At 46.2% G+C, this 15950-nt stretch overlaps 1 protein-coding gene across 1 annotated transcript; it reads left to right on the forward strand.

The window, feature by feature from the left end:
* The first annotated feature begins 102 nt into the window (after window positions 1–102).
* Window positions 103–3999, forward strand: LOC115469141 (zinc finger BED domain-containing protein 4-like). The gene is made up of 2 exons (XM_030201484.1): window positions 103–1278; window positions 1413–3999. The coding sequence occupies exons 1-2, from the start codon at window positions 1099–1101 to the stop codon at window positions 3204–3206; spliced, it is 1974 nt and encodes a 657-aa protein (XP_030057344.1). The 5' UTR covers window positions 103–1098; the 3' UTR covers window positions 3207–3999.
* The last annotated feature ends 11951 nt before the right edge of the window (window positions 4000–15950 follow it).

Below are 15950 nucleotides of genomic sequence, written 5' to 3' on the forward strand. Positions count from 1 at the left end.
TTTTGGTGCTCCAATAGCTTCTCTCTATGGTCCAAGCCTCATTCTGGTGCTCCAATGGCCGCTCTCTCTGTGTGTTCCAAGCCTCACTGTGGCCTCGCCTCATCAGATAGTTCTTCTGTTCTTTTTGTGCATTTTTGAGCTTAGTAGATTGGAGATCGCTCCCGTTTTTACATTATGATGACTGCTTCTAGCCATTTCAGAGGTGGAGTTTGGAGATTAGGTGTCAGGATCAGGATAAACTGTCTTTTCTGCATAAAGAGTTACTGGCTTTAGACATCTCAAGAAAAGTAAAGAAGGCTGGGTATTCTTGTTTTATAGACAGGTTTAATTTGTTAACAATGCGTTTGAAAGTGCAAGATTGGGCTTTTTTGTGAAATACACACTACAAAAGTGGAAAGACTAAGAAGAGGGCAGGAAGTATAACTGTGGTGCTCAAACTTTGCTTGTAGCCTGCCTATCTTTTTTTTTTAACTCACACTGATCTGTTTTTGACTGAAAAAAAGAGAAACTTGGCTGGGGAAGGTAAACAACTTAAGCCCTTCTTTTCTGTTTAGGTAGCTGGGAAGCAGTTTTCAACTTTGTCACATTCTACTACTACTTATCAGTAGTGAACATCCTATGCCCGCTTGGGGTTCTGCGTCTTTCCTCTGGGAGGCTGTGAGTAGGGCAGGTTCAACCATTAGGCAAAGCTAGGGAAGTCTCCTCGCCCACATGGAGAAGAGGAGGCCCAGGTATTCGTCAAGCCACTCTCCCTGCCACCGCTCACCTTCTGCTGGCACGCTACTACCATAGCACACTGCACAACTGCCACAAACTTGACCTGCCCAGAGCATATGCTCAGGGACCATCGCTGTATTCCAGGAGCTTGAGCCTGCTGCCCCCAGAGCAGACCCAAGTCCCGTTTATGGAGTAATTGTCATCAGAGTACTCAGTCACTGGCAAATGAATCCAGCCTAGAAAGACTTGTCACAGGTTACCTGCATGTTCTATACTGCAGCAGCATTAAGAATAGAGAAACAGCTGAAATATCTCTGTTCTGATTGGTTTAGTGCTTCCTTTTTGTTTTAAGTTTGATTGTGTTAGAAGCAAAAAGTAGTTATGATGAGTGAATTTGCAGCTCCAAAAATTGTTTTTGAAGCCTGGTATTTAAAGGAATTTTTTGAGTTTAAAAGTCACATAAATAAGAATATATATGTGCAATGCAAATTGTGTTTACCTACACTGAAAATGCTCAGCACCGCTATGAACAGTACTTCAAATCTTAAGAAACATCTTGAGGTATGTTAGCTACATCTATACAGCTTTGATTTAGTACTCTTTTTAACTACTACTTAAAGATTTTATGTTTCTGTGCTATCTTTTGTAATGTTTTCCATCTTGGTAAATTCCAATAATCATTTTTGTGTTTATAGAAAATGCATCCTTCTACTCTATCCAAATTTCAAAAAGATAATGAATTAAATCCCAGGAAAAGAAAAGTGGATACTTCGGCTGAGGAAGTAAACCGCCAAACTAAGAAAATTCATATATGTAAAGAAAGCGCTTCGAACAGTGCCTGCATTTTTGGATTGACACAAGGAAAGGTGGATGCTTTGATAACTGACTTCATCATAGAAGATATGCAGTCTTTGAATGTTGTTGAACAGCCAGCATTTGTAAAATTGATTCAAAGCTTACAGCCCAGTAAAACAGTTTTAAGCAAGAAGTCTCTGGTATCCACCATTGAGAAACGTTACAGTGCGATGTGTAGAAATCTTGCTGCACATTTCACATCTGTTCGTTATCTTTGCACAACAGCCGACATATGGAGCACTCACAATCTCAGTTTCTTTGGCACAACTGTACACTGGATCGATGAGATCTCTTTGGTGCGAAAATCTGCCGCTCTTAGTTGTACAAGATTCAAAGACCAACACACTTTTGATGCTGTTGCATCTGTTCTTGAACAAATTCATGCAAATTTTGGAATTAATGACAAAGTCCAGATGATCATCACAGATAATGGCTCCAACTTTATAAAGACATTCAGACTTCATGGTGATCCAGAAAGTTCATCTGTTGTAAACCCTGACAAAACCTTGAACAGTGATCGATCTGAAGAAAATGAAGAAGTTGAATTCACTGATATGCAAAGTGCAATGCAGCTTGAGAGCAGAAATGCAGACAACTTCCAGTATTCCTTGCCAGCTCATAAGCCTTGTGCTTCACACACTCTAAATTTGATTGTTGCTCAGGATGCCTCCAATGCAATGACTGTACCTTCCTATAAGAAAATGTATTTTAGCACCATGGCTAAGTGTTCAGCGCTCTGGAATAAATTAAACAGAAGTATTCATGCTGCAGAAGTTGTTTGGGATGAACTTCACACATGTCTAATTGTGCCAAATGTCACCTGGTGGAAATCCCAGTATGAGGCAGTGGACAAGGTGCGTCTTCTATCTGCAACATGTGAGAACGGACTTCGAAGCGTTTGTGAGAAGTTCAAATTGCCAGTCTTTCCACAAACTGAGATTAATTTTCTTGGAGAGTACTGCATGGTCATGAAGCCTGTTGCTAATGCTTTGGATATATTGCAGGGTGAGAAGAACTGCTACATAGGCTTTCTCCTACCGACTATAGTGTCCCTCAGATACAGACTACAAAGCATCAGACATGACTTGAAGCTAGCAAATCCATTAGTTGATGCAGTTTTAAAGGGAATAGAGACACGCTTTGCTTCCTCATTTGAATCTGAAGAATTGATCCTTGCTGCAGTAAGTCTGCCACAGTTTCGCCTGAGATGGTGCATGGAAGAACACATAAAACAGAAAGCTAGAAATCTTCTGAAGAATCATATGATTCAGTTATCGGCCACTCAGGATGAAACAGAGAAAACTACCGAATCAGCTGTAGTATTAGATGATCAAGAGGATTTCTTTTCATTTGGAAGCAGTAATAGTGGCAATGTTGACTATGTCGGAAGTGTACTTCAGCAATTAGAACTTTATTTATGTAGCAGTGACAAATCATTGGACTGTTTAAAAACATTTCCATTAGTTAAGGAGGTTTTCATTAAACATAACACTGCAATCCCTTCAAGTGCTCCAGTTGAAAGACTTTTTAGTGTTGGTGGGCACATTTTGACGCCTGGACGCAGTCATCTTGATGACGAGCATTTTGAAATGTTGCTCTTGCTAAGAGCAAACAAGACTTTTGTTAATTATTAATTACTTATTCCCTTGATTTCAAATGTGTTTTTATTAAACTAATTATTTGATTGAAGTGCTCCAGTGTAGACAGTCTGTCTATTATGTATCCTCATGCAGTATTGCATTTATCACTTATGCTCTATACAATAGCTACAGGGACTAGTGATCACCTTTAATGCATGCTTGATCAGTGGTATATCCATCACATAGGTGCTTTGAAAAAGCTACATGGACCAGTGATTGTCTACTAATACATCCTGTGCAGTGTTGCATCCATCACATTTGTTTGTTGCAAAAGCTAGAGAGATCAGGAATTGTCTAATCTGTATTTTCATGTAGTGTTGCATCCATCACATATGTTAAGTGTTAATTATTCCCTTGATTTCAAATCGGTTTTTATTAAACTGTGTTTGAGTGAATAAAACTGGTTTATTCATGTTGTATACAAAATTTTTTTAAACTATTAGTATACAAATAGTTACTTTCCTTAAGGACTAATTTATTTACTATAACTAATTACTTTAAACTGAGAAGTAACCAGTAACTGCAACTAATTACTTTTGAAGAGTAACTACCACAACTCTGCTAGGCAATAGCCTAGGGCAGTATCTTCAGCGAAGAGGGAGACAGCAAACAGCAGCTGTAGTCAAAGTAAAACAATAGATCCTGACAGTGAAACCCTGAAGGTTTGCTTAGGGCAGTGGAGAACCCTGAAGACCTCTGGGGTGGCCCTCGTTTTTCTGTTTTTTTCTGGTACTCTGCCTCTCTACCAGGCTCAAGACAGAAAGGGGAAAGTAGATGGGGGAAGAACCAAATACTTGAAAGACCAGGCATTTCTCAATAAAAAGAGAATGCATTTGAAAATGCTTTCAACCTTGAGGATACTCCCTAATGAAGTCCAAAGGTGGGGTGGTGGGGATGGATGTCATTATCACACATTGATCAGCAGTGTTGTGGCTTTGCATGGGAAGATATTTGCAGCTCTCCTTCAGCTCATTAGAATCCAAAGTGGTCCCAGCTTAAAGGTTAATGAAGACCAATGGCCTAGCAGCAAACAAAGCACAAAAGGGCTTCCAGAACTGGAACAATGGTACAATCTTTAATGAAATGGACCCCACATGGGCCATGTTTTGGCGCTCAAAGGCACCTGCCTCAGAGGTCAAATTAGTATTCCTCTAGGTTGGAAATAACCCAAAATGTCCTATAAAAAGATTGTTTTAGTCTCTGGCAGATTGTACCAGATGCTCCCGAATGCAGTGGTGAGGGTCAGAAAAAACTGGTTGTCATTCTTTATTGTTGGTTGGCTTGTGCAGCATACAGATGTACACAAATGAAATATGAGTTTCACCAGTTATATTCGTGCAGAAATTATTATTCTCCTGGTAAAGGGCCAGTGAGAATCAGGTGCTCAACATAGAGTTTCTATCCGTTTCATGTTTGATGTGGAATATAAATGTCATAAATAAGTAAATAAACACCTAGAAACTCTACATTAGGTTGAAACCTGAAAGCATTTAACATATTTTTTTTTCTATACCTAGATCAAAAGAAAAAGATGGCATGTGGGAACTTGCTCCTTTTGTTTCTTGGATTGCAGTGATATAAAAATGCACTTGATATTTTTTATTGCTACTATTTAAAAGACAGATATTGAATAATGAGTGTAGAGCTGCTTGCTATGTGAATATTCCATCACTGTTTTATTATTGCTACCAAGTATTACATATTAAGGGCATTTGCTTTAAACTTTGTTTTAATTTGTTTATCCAGTCCTTACATGTGCTTCTTAAACCTAAAGGTGAATCCTAAGGGTGGTTGAACAATTAGGTATAAACTGTATTGTTTCTGACTTTACTTGTTTTGGACTGATTTGGATCCTGATGATCTCTACATTTGCTGTCTGGAATTTTGGAAACTGGAAATGAGAAAATAAAAATGAAGGGCCCTGTTTACTAAACCGCGCTGTAGGCATACTAACATTTTTAACACACACTAAAAACTCTAGAGTGACTTAGGAAACACAGCCCTAAGTTTTGGATGTACTCTGTAGAAGTTGTTGTTTACCTCTGCAATGTGTGTATGGATGCCTGTTCTGGTTTGTACATGTGATAATGTTTGAATAACTGCCTATATTTATGGCTATGATTTCTGAACATGTGGTATCATTAAAGAACAGACTTTTAAATGCCCAGTTGGGTATATATGCTAATCTCAACTTTGTTAAATGTTTCAGACATATCCATTTATTTGCTCCAAGATGTAATTGAATTCTATTATTCTGTCTCACTGTATTTTCCAATGTAAGCCACATTGAAACTGACTTTGCTTGGGAAAATGTGATATAAATGTTTTTTAAAAATCCTTAATCTTCCACCTTTTAAGACGCTGCCTATCCGCTGGATATTGAGTTGGTCCAGTGAAGGCTAACTTTAAATAAACTGTTCCTTAGCTGGGCCCTATGCGAACATACCATGCCTCTGTGGTTATGTTCCACTAATAAGTTAAACAATTAACTGGATTTCTTGAAAGGATTATATAAACTTTGGATGCATGACTAGGGATAGAAACGTACACTTATTTATTCAATATCACAATTCCTTATGTACAGCCACAAAACAACCTTTTTGGGTGGATAGTGTTCACAATGAGCTCCTTTTATTATAGACCAGATAGCAGTGGCGTAGGAAGGGGAGAGGCGGTGGGGCGGTCCGCCCCGGGTGCACGCGCTGGGGGGGGGTGTCGGCTCGCTGGTTCGCTGCTCTTTCTGCCCCGGAACAGGTTACTTCCATATCATCAAGCTGATCAATCCATAGACTGGTGGGTTGTGTCCATCTACCAGCAGGTGGAGATAGAGAGCAAACTTTTGCCTCCCTATATGTGGTCATGTGCTGCCGGAAACTCCTCAGTATGTTCTCTATCTCAGCAGGTGGTGGTCACACACAGCAGCAGCTCTGGCTAGGCCTCCAAGCCTAATTTTTAGGTTTTGTTGAGTGCCTGGGGTTGAGGGCTCTTTTGAGCAAGTGCAAACCTGGTGGTGCCAGGTCCCTCCTTTTCTCCCCCCTCCCGCTGGCTCCGTTAAAAAAAAAAAAAAAAAAATTTTTGAACGTCCTTAAAGGCGTTTATTTCGACGTTTATTTAAGCGTCTATTACAGCTACTCACTGGGACACCAGGTCGTTACAACTCGGAGCGGACAGCAGGTAATTTTTACCTTTTTATAGCGGGCAGGGGGTTCCCCGATTCTTCTCCTCGTGGCATATGGCGTCGGAGGGCGAGGGCGCAAAGGGTCGCTCCCCGGGTCGCTTGAGCGCTTCTAGAGGGGATGCGGGGGTCTTGAAGCCTGATTCGCCCTTGTTGGGTGACAGTTTCGTGACCGATGAATGTCCCGGTTCTTCCTCCGGCGTGGCGGTTTTTCCCGCCATAAACGCCCATCCCCCGCTCCTCGCCTCCGCCATCTTGGCCGGCCACGCGGCTCGGACGGCTTCTTCTTGGGCCGCCCTTGAGGTTGGAGACATTAATGCCATGAACGCCCTTAATTTGGGCGACGGCACAGAAGCGGCTAAAGTTAAGAGCCGTTCTTCCCGCGCGGCTCCTTCGCGGAGTTTCGCGCCGGACGCCATTTTGGATGCGCAGCATGTCTCTCCCCCGCTATTGCGAGCGCCGGTTGAGGGTGCGTCTAGGGCTGTTGCCCAGGCTGCGGAAGTGCACAGTCTGGGGGGTTTCTCCCCCGAGTTTGTTTTGCTGCTGCATCAGGCCTTCCTCATGCACAACGCTGCCCCTGCTCCCTCGTCTGGTAAAGAGGTTGAGGTTCCCAGAGGTAAACGTCCTCGGGTTGATTCCCAGGCCTTGGAGGAATTTGTCTCCTCCGATGTAGATGAGGGCAGCGTGTCTGAGGTCTCCCAACGGTCCTTTGCGGATTCCTTGGAGGAGACGGATCCCCGCTCGGATGGAGCGGATGACCCCTCTGCAGCGCGGCTTTTTAGCCCAGAGGATTTGCCCAACCTGTTGTTACAGGCCATGGACACTTTGAAGATTTCCTCTCCGGAGGACGTCTCTCCCTCAGCCCCTGTTGGCTCTGCCATTATGCTGGGGACGAAGCGCCCGCCTAGAACCTTCCACGTGCATGATGCCATGCACACCTTAATTTCGGCTCAATGGGATGTCCCAGAAGCGAGCCTTAAAGTGGCTAGGGCTATGTCCCGCCTCTATCCTTTGGCTGTGAGTGAACGTGAGGCCTATCTGTGGCCTACCGTGGATTCTTTAATCACTGCGGTGACTAAGAAAACGGCGTTGCCGGTGGAAGGTGGCACGGCCCTAAAGGACGCCCAAGACAGAAGATTGGAGGCGGCCTTAAGGTCGTCCTTTGAGGCGGCTGCTTTAAGTTTGCAGGCCTCAGTTTGCGGCTCCTATGTGGCCACGGCGTGCCTGACTATGGTGCAGCGGGCTTCCCCCTCGGATCATTCCTTGAGGGCTGATTGGCCGGCCCTGGAATCGGGCTTAGCCTATTTGGCAGACTTGCTGTATGATGTCTTGAGGGCTTCAGCGAAAGGCATGGCTCAGACAATCTCTGCGCGGCGGTGGCTTTGGCTGAAACATAGGTCTGCGGACCACGCCTCTAAATCCCGCCTGGCTAGGTTGCCTTTTAAAGGCAAGCTGCTCTTTGGGGTCGAGCTGGACAAAATCGTGACCGATCTCGGCACGTCTAAGGGCAAGAAATTACCAGAGGTCAGGGCTCGGGCTAGTACTCGTCCCGGTACCTCCAGAGGACGGTTGCAGGAGGCCCGTCGGTACCGCCCGGGCAAGTCGGGTTCCTCTGCCCCCTCTTCCTTCAAGAGGAATTTCTCCCCCAAGCAGCATTCCTTTCGCAGAGACCGCCGTCCCGGAGGTGCTCCCTCCGGTCCTCCCCCAGGGTCTCGTACCCAATGACGGGGTCTTGGTCCACGCCCCAGTGCAGATTGGAGGACGGCTGTCCTCGTTTCTGGGCGAGTGGACCACAATAACTTCAGACGCGTGGGTGCTGGAAGTCATCAGAGACGGCTACAAACTAGAGTTCTGCCGACCCTTAAAAGACGGGTTTGTACTCTCTCCCTGCAAGTCTCCGGTCAAAGCTGTGGCAGTGCAGCAGACCTTGGACAATCTGATCCGCCTGGGCGCGGTCGTTCCGGTGCCAGAAAGTCAGCTTGGCAAGGGACGTTACTCCATTTACTTTGTGGTACCAAAGAAAGGAGGTTCTGTCCGGCCTATCCTCGATCTCAAAGGGGTCAATCGGGCCTTGAAAGTGCGGCACTTTCGCATGGAGACTCTCCGCTCTGTTATAGCGGCAGTGAAGGCAGGAGAGTTCCTGGCATCCTTGGACATCAAGGAAGCGTACCTGCATATTCCCATCTGGCTTCCTCATCAACGCTTTCTGCGTTTTGCAGTCCTGGGACGACACTTCCAGTTCAGAGCCCTCCCTTTCGGGTTGGCTACTGCTCCGCGGACCTTTTCCAAAGTAATGGTGGTCATCGCGGCCTTCCTTCGAAAGGAAGGGGTACAAGTCCATCCTTATCTGGACGACTGGTTGATCCGAGCCCCCTCTTATGCAGAGTGCGGCAAAGCTGTGGACCGGGTAGTTGCTCTTTTGAGCTCCCTGGGATGGATCATCAACTGGGAGAAAAGCCAGCTGCGCCCGACTCAGTCCCTGGAGTACCTGGGAGTTCGATTCGACACCCAAGTGGGCAGAGTGTTCCTGCCAGACAATCGGATTGTCAAACATCAGGCTCAGGTGGACCAGTTCCTAGTAGCCTCTCCCCTTCGGGCTTGGGACTATGTGCAGCTGTTGGGCTCTATGACGGCCACGATGGAAGTTGTGCCCTGGGCCAGGGCTCATATGAGACCACTTCAACACTCTTTGCTGCAGCGCTGGACTCCGATGTCGGAGGATTATGCTGTGCGCCTTCCCTTGGACCCAGCAGTGCGCAAGGCGCTGAGCTGGTGGATGCAGACAGACAAGTTGTCTGCGGGAATGCCTCTGGTGACCCCAGAGTGGATTGTCGTCACGACGGATGCCTCGTTGTCGGGCTGGGGAGCCCACTGCTTGGGAAGGACAGCGCAGGGGCTCTGGTCTCCTGCAGAGGCAAAGTGGTCTATCAACCTCCTGGAACTCAGAGCCATTCGGTTGGCGCTTTTGGAGTTCATCCCGGTACTGGTGTTGAAGCCTGTACGGGTCCTGTCGGACAATGCCACGGCTGTGGCCTATGTCAACCGCCAGGGAGGTACCAAGAGCGCCCCTCTAGCCAAGGAGGCTATGAATCTTTGCCAGTGGGCGGAAGCGAACCTGGAGCAGCTTTCAGCGGCCCACATTGTCGGAGTCATGAATGTCAAGGCGGACTTTCTCAGTCGCCATACCTTGGAGCCCGGAGAGTGGCAGCTATCTGCTCAGGCGTTCTTGGACATCACGAAGCGCTGGGGCCAGCCGAGCCTAGATCTGATGGCGTCATCGGCCAATTGCCAAGTGCCGCGCTTTTTCAGCAGAGGACGGGACCCTCGATCCCTGGGAGTAGATGCTCTTCTCCAACAGTGGCCGACACAAGAGCTTCTCTATGTGTTCCCGCCCTGGCCCATGTTGGGCAGGGTGCTAGACCGGGTGGCAAAGCATCCCGGCAGGGTAATCCTGGTGGGTCCGGATTGGCCCAGGCGTCCCTGGTATGCGGACTTGATCAGGCTCTCAGTCGACGATCCTCTGCGGCTGCCAGTGGAGCAGGGCCTGTTACATCAGGGTCCCGTGGTGATGGAGGATCCCTCCCCCTTTGGTCTTACGGCCTGGCTATTGAGCGGCAGCGTCTGAGGAAGAAGGGCTTCTCAGACAAGGTCATCGCCACTATGCTGAGAGCGAGGAAGCGCTCTACTTCTACTGCTTACGCCAGGGTTTGGCGTATCTTTGCAGCGTGGTGTGAAGCAGGCTCACTTTCTCCCTTCACTGCTCCAATTTCTTCAGTGTTGGCGTTCCTGCAAGAAGGTCTGGAGAAAGGCCTGTCGCTCAGTTCCCTTAAAGTCCAGGTAGCGGCTCTGGCTTGCTTCAGGGGCCGCCTGAAGGGTGCTTCCCTGGCTTCGCAGCCAGATGTGGTGCGCTTTCTCAAGGGAGTTAATCACCTGCGCCCTCCTCTGCACTCAGTGGTGCCTGCGTGGAATCTCAACCTGGTAGTAAGAGCATTGCAGAAGCCGCCTTTTGAACCCTTGTCGAGGGCATCTCTGAAAGACCTGACGTTGAAAGCAGTGTTTTTGGTGGCTATCACTTCAGCCAGAAGAGTTTCCGAGCTCCAGGCGCTCTCATGTCGAGAGCCTTTTCTGCAGTTCACTGAGGCAGGAGTGACTATTCGCACAGTGCCTTCCTTCCTGCCCAAGATTGTTTCTCGCTTCCATGTGAATCAGCAGCTCTGTCTCCCTTCCTTTCGTAGGGAGGACTACCCAGAGGAGTACTCTGCTCTTAAATATCTGGATGTGAGACGAGTCATCATCAGATACTTGGAAGTGACCAATGATTTCCGGAAATCGGATCATCTGTTTGTCCTGTTTGCAGGTCCTCGTAAGGGTCTGCAGGCTGCTAAGCCTACAGTGGCAAGATGGGTCAAGGAAGCCATTGCAGCGGCTTATGTAGCTGCGGGGAAGGTGCCGCCTATCCAGCTGAAGGCTCACTCCACGAGAGCTCAGGCGGCCTCGATGGCAGAGGCCGGATCCGTCTCCTTGGAAGAGATATGCAAGGCGGCAACTTGGGCTTCGGCTCATACATTCTCCAAGCATTACCGTTTGACTGTGGCTGCACGGGCGGAGGCCCGGTTTGGAGCTTCAGTGTTGAGGTCAGGGATTTCAATGTCCCGCCCTGGGTGAGTACTGCTTCGGTACATCCCACCAGTCTATGGATTGATCAGCTTGATGATATGGAAGGTAAAATTATGTATAATCATACCTGATAATTTTCTTTCCATTAATCATAGCTGATCAATCCATAGCCCCTCCCAGATATCTGTACTGTTTTTATTCTGGTTGCATTTCAGGTTCAAGTTTAGTCTTCAGTTACTTCAGAAAGACTTCGTGTTCAAGTTTTTTCACTTGGATTCTTCAAGAGTTAAGACGAGTTTGTGTTACAGTGAGCTGCTGCATTCCTCTCCCCTCCGTTTTACGGGGCTGGATTGAGACTTAAAATTCTGCCGGCACTCCCTCCCGCTTCGTGCGGCTGTAGGGCAGCTTTGTACCCCTCCCGCTTCGGCGGTGTTAGGGTCAGTCAGCTCCTCCCGCGGTTGCGGTTGCAGGATAAGCCAGATCCCCCCGCATCGGCGGGTGTGGTGTCCCTCCCCCGCTCCGCGGGGATGAGCTGGACGGATTCCCCTCCCCCACTTGTGTGGGGATGAGCTGGGTTAATTCCCCTCCCCCGTTTCGGCGGTGGTGAGCTGGGCAGAGTGTCCCTTCGTGGGTGTAATTCTCTAAGTGCTGAGTCCTGCGGATGGAGCTTTGATATCGACATACTGAGGAGTTTCCGGCAGCACATGACCACATATAGGGAGGCAAAAGTTTGCTCTCTATCTCCACCTGCTGGTAGATGGACACAACCCACCAGTCTATGGATTGATCAGCTATGATTAATGGAAAGAAAATTATCAGGTATGATTATACATAATTTTACCTTCCTGTTCTGGGGCAGAGAAAGCAGGGAAGCAGCAGAGCCGACGCAGCTCCCAGTGACGTGCACTGGTGGCGGATCGGCCCTCCCGCCTGCCCCCCGCTGAAAGGTAGGGTGCTTTTCGGGGGGGGGGGCACTCCAGAGGGGGGGCGCCGTGCCCTGCACCCGGGGGGGGGGGGTGCGCAGCGGCGACCCGCCCCAGGTGTCAGGCATCCTCGCTACGGCACTGCCAGATAGAGATGAGTTTTCTGTTTTGACGCAGTATAAGTCATCACAAGAACAAAATATAAGAAAACCAATGGACTGCATTAGGGGCTTATTGCCCATTTAGTTATTTTTAAACAAAAGGGATCTACATGAAACAAAATATTTATTTTTATTTTGACTTGTATAACCACTTGCCCCCGAAAAATGTTCAAAACATTTGTGTATCTAAAATGTAAGCTTCTACACAACAGCAGTGGACTTCAGAAAAAGGTCCCAGGTTCATAGCTCCCTTACCTTGGGTGCTGAGCCCCCCAACCCCCCACCAAAACCTACAACTGTACACCACTACCATAGCCCTTAGGGATGAAGGGGGGCACCTACATGTGGGTACAGTGGGTTTCTGGTGGGTTTTGGAGGGCTCACATTTCCCACCACAAGTGTATCAGGTGGGGGGATGGGCCTGGGTCCACCTGCCTGAAGTATACTGCACCCACTACAACTGCTCCAAGTACCTGCATACTGCTGCGATGGACCTGAGTATGGCATTTGAGGCTGGCAAAAAAGTATTTTTAAAGATTTGTTTTGAGGATGGGAGGTGGTTAATGACCACTGGGAGAGTAAGGGGAGGTGATCCCCGATTCCCTCCGGTGGTCATCTGGTCAGTTCGGGCACCTCTTTGATGCTTGGTCGTGAAAAAAATGGACCAAGTAAAGCCGTCCAAGTGTTCGTCAGGGACACCCTTCTTTTTTCCATTATCGGCCGAGGACGCCCATCTAAGCACGCCCCAGTCCCGCCTTCGCTACACTGCTGACACCCCCGTGAACTTTGGTCGTCCCCGCAACGGAAAGCAGTTGAGGGCCCCCAAAATCAGCTTTTGATTATGCCGATTTGGGCAACCTTGCGAGAAGGATGCCCATCTCCTTCGAAAATTCACCTGAATATGCCCCAACGAAAGGGAGTTTAATTTTACTTCCATTTAATTTCAATATATTCCATTGTTGTAACACCAGGCTTCCCAAGGCAGATTACAACAAAAGTTAAGATGAACCTATCAGGAAACAGGATATCCTCACTGAAATTTGGCCAGCTGTATTGTATAGAACAGTGTAGAAAAATGAGCACAAAATACAGAGTTTATGTTTCTACCAGCTACAATAATTTTTTAAAAATTGTTTTAGTGATACTCAATTTTCATTAGATATGGGAAGCTTTCAAATAAATTAACAAGATATCCAATAAGTAAAAAATAAAAACAAAACAACTTTTGTTCTCTACCTTTTAAGGCACTGTCTATCCCAACTGGACCAGCTTTACACTTTTTACACATGGACCACACATAGGCAGTCCGTTATTTCTAATAATCTTTTGCTATTGTTTTCAATAACGTTTACTATTTTTTTTTAGTGTACTAAAGCAGCAGCAAGCTCCGCCTACTGGCTTCAGCCCATATAATGGACTAGATAACCTCTCCCCATCTCCGTTTTTTATCCAATCTCCTTTCCGTCTCCTGTCCTGTTCTCAATCTAAACCAAGAAGGTTTAATAGACAGGAGATGAAGTACGTTAGAACACTGAAACCAATTAGGTCAGTCTGTTTCCTCTTCCCACAGCAGCCGTCATCCTCGTTCACTCAAAACAAAGCAAGCAAACCCATAAGCTGCTGCATCCACTCTGTCGTTATTTGTTGTTGGTAGCATTTTTATTTAATCTCACTTATATTTTCAAACATGCCAGCTTGTGCAGCATACGGATGTACGCAGAGGAAGTATAATAACGAAATAACTTTTCATAGGTAGAATAGTAATTTATTATAAATCTTAATCAGTGGTCAGTTGGAGGGGCTGGTTACAGGGACACCCTAGGACGTGTAATATTCGTGCAGAGATTTTTTTCTCCTGGTAATAAGCCACTAAAACAGACATCATGTTATGAGAATCAGGTGCTCAACATTCAGAGTTTCTATTTATTTATTTATGACATTCATATTCCACATTTAACATGTATTAGGTTGAAACCAGGGAGCATTTGAAAGCTCTTTTTTGTTTTTTTCTGTGCCTAGATCAAAAGAGAAAGATGGTTTGTGAGAACGTGCCCCTTCTGTTTTGAAGAATGCAGTGGTATATTATAAAAATGCACTTAAAATTGTTTATTACTATTATTTACTACTGGTTGATATTGTGATAAGTAAGAGGGTGTCCTATCCGGAGTAGGCCACTAGAGGGCGCTAGTAGGAGAATAGGTGGAGGTCGCTAGGACCGGGGGGGAGAGCTCTGGGATGTCCACAGGTGTAGGAGGTTATGGGCTGGGTCCTGTGTAGCTAATTAACCACTTTATACCCCACCTGAGGGGTGAAAGGAAGAGAAGTGAGCTGGCAGCGGAAGGAAGAGAGATCCCCCTGGAAGATACTGGCTAACCCTATGGACTGGGGGTGGACTGGGTGTCCAAAGGAGATCAGCAGGCTGAAAATCCTGGGGTAAGAAGGCCCTAAAGCATTAGTGTTGGACTGTGTGTCCCCAGTACTTGTAAAGAACTGTGTGTTCAAAGGAAGGACTGTGTGTCCCAAGTACTGGTAAAGAACTGTGTGTTCAAAGGGAGGACTGTGTGTCCAGGACTGGGTGTCCAAAGTACTGAGAGAAGCAGGCTGCAAAGCCTGGGGTTGGGAGTCCCCAAAGTATTGAAGCTAGTACTGAGCCCATGTATCTGTGTGGGGCGGCTCAGTGTGAAGACCCATGAAAGCATAAAGTATTAAGCTAGAAGAAGTGTGCCCAGGGGCTGGAATAAAGAGTTGCCTGAGAAATATGCAGTTGGTGAGACCTGTTTAATTTGCTTAGTGGGAACCAGGTCACCCTGAGCGAGAAGGGGTAGCACACTAATTTGCATATGATCTGCGTATTGAGAACCAGGTCACCCTGAGTGAGAAGGGGGATATCACAATATACAGCAGAAGTTAACCAAGTCAATGTCATGCTTTGTAATATAATTTTTAACAGCATTTTCTCAGTTATTATCCAAAGAGAAATAAAATTATAATGTTAATTATATGACCGTGTCTGCCTCTTATGGATGTTAGGATAACCTGGTCCTGGAGTTAACCAAGGCCGTCAGGTTTTTCAGGATATTGACAATGAATAGTCTGTGAATAAAGTGGTACTTCAAACATCAGTATCCCGTTTCCCTGGAGTCATTGGTCCACTTCCCACTTCTCTTTATTTGCTGTGTTTTCGTGGGAGATTGTGTTCATCCACCTCAGTGGATTACTTTCTCCAATGAATATTCATGACAGAGGTTTGCATACAATGGAGGCAGTGCTCGTTATGAAATGGTTTGAGTCCTACCGATCTGTTGTGTTATTTTGGCAGGTGAAAATAGTCAGGTGGGCTTATAGGAAGGGAGGGAGGGGAGTACTGGAGGGGAAGGGTTCTTGGGGTATGTTCTCTGTAAAAGTTTTTATTGTGCTATGTTGGATGGTTTACTGGTTTTTCTTGTTCTGTATGAAGCTTATCAACCAACATGTTTTGCTTTTAAGAACGATGATTAAAACATAAAAATAAATTTTGGATGTTACTGAATTCTATTATTCTGTCTCACTGTATGTTCAGTTTTGGCACAGTATGAGCCATCACAAGAACAAAATATAAGACAACCAGTGGGCTGCATTAGGGGCTTATAGCCCATTTAGTTATGTTTCAACAAACAAGAGATCTGTTTGACAGAAAATATTTTGATTATTTTGACTTAAACCACTTGTCCCTGAAACATGCTCAAACAACAGAATCCATTTGTATATCTAAAAGGTAAACTTCTACAAAACAGGTGAAGATGTGATTCCATGTGCCCCAATGAAAGGAGATTTTAATTCTACTTCCATTTAATTTCAATATACTCCATCATCTTTATAACAC

The sequence above is a fragment of the Microcaecilia unicolor genome, chromosome 4, assembly GCF_901765095.1.
Source record: "Microcaecilia unicolor chromosome 4, aMicUni1.1, whole genome shotgun sequence".
NCBI classification, from domain to species: Eukaryota; Metazoa; Chordata; class Amphibia; order Gymnophiona; family Siphonopidae; genus Microcaecilia; species Microcaecilia unicolor.

Excerpts from the sequence above, each read along its gene's own strand:
- LOC115469141 (XM_030201484.1), top strand. The coding sequence starts at position 1,099 with ATGATGAGTGAATTTGCAGCTCCAAAAATTGTTTTTGAAGCCTGGTAT. Across the intron at positions 1,279-1,412 it reads ATCTTAAGAAACATCTTGAG|AAAATGCATCCTTCTACTCT; the intron begins GTATGTTAGCTA and ends TTGTGTTTATAG.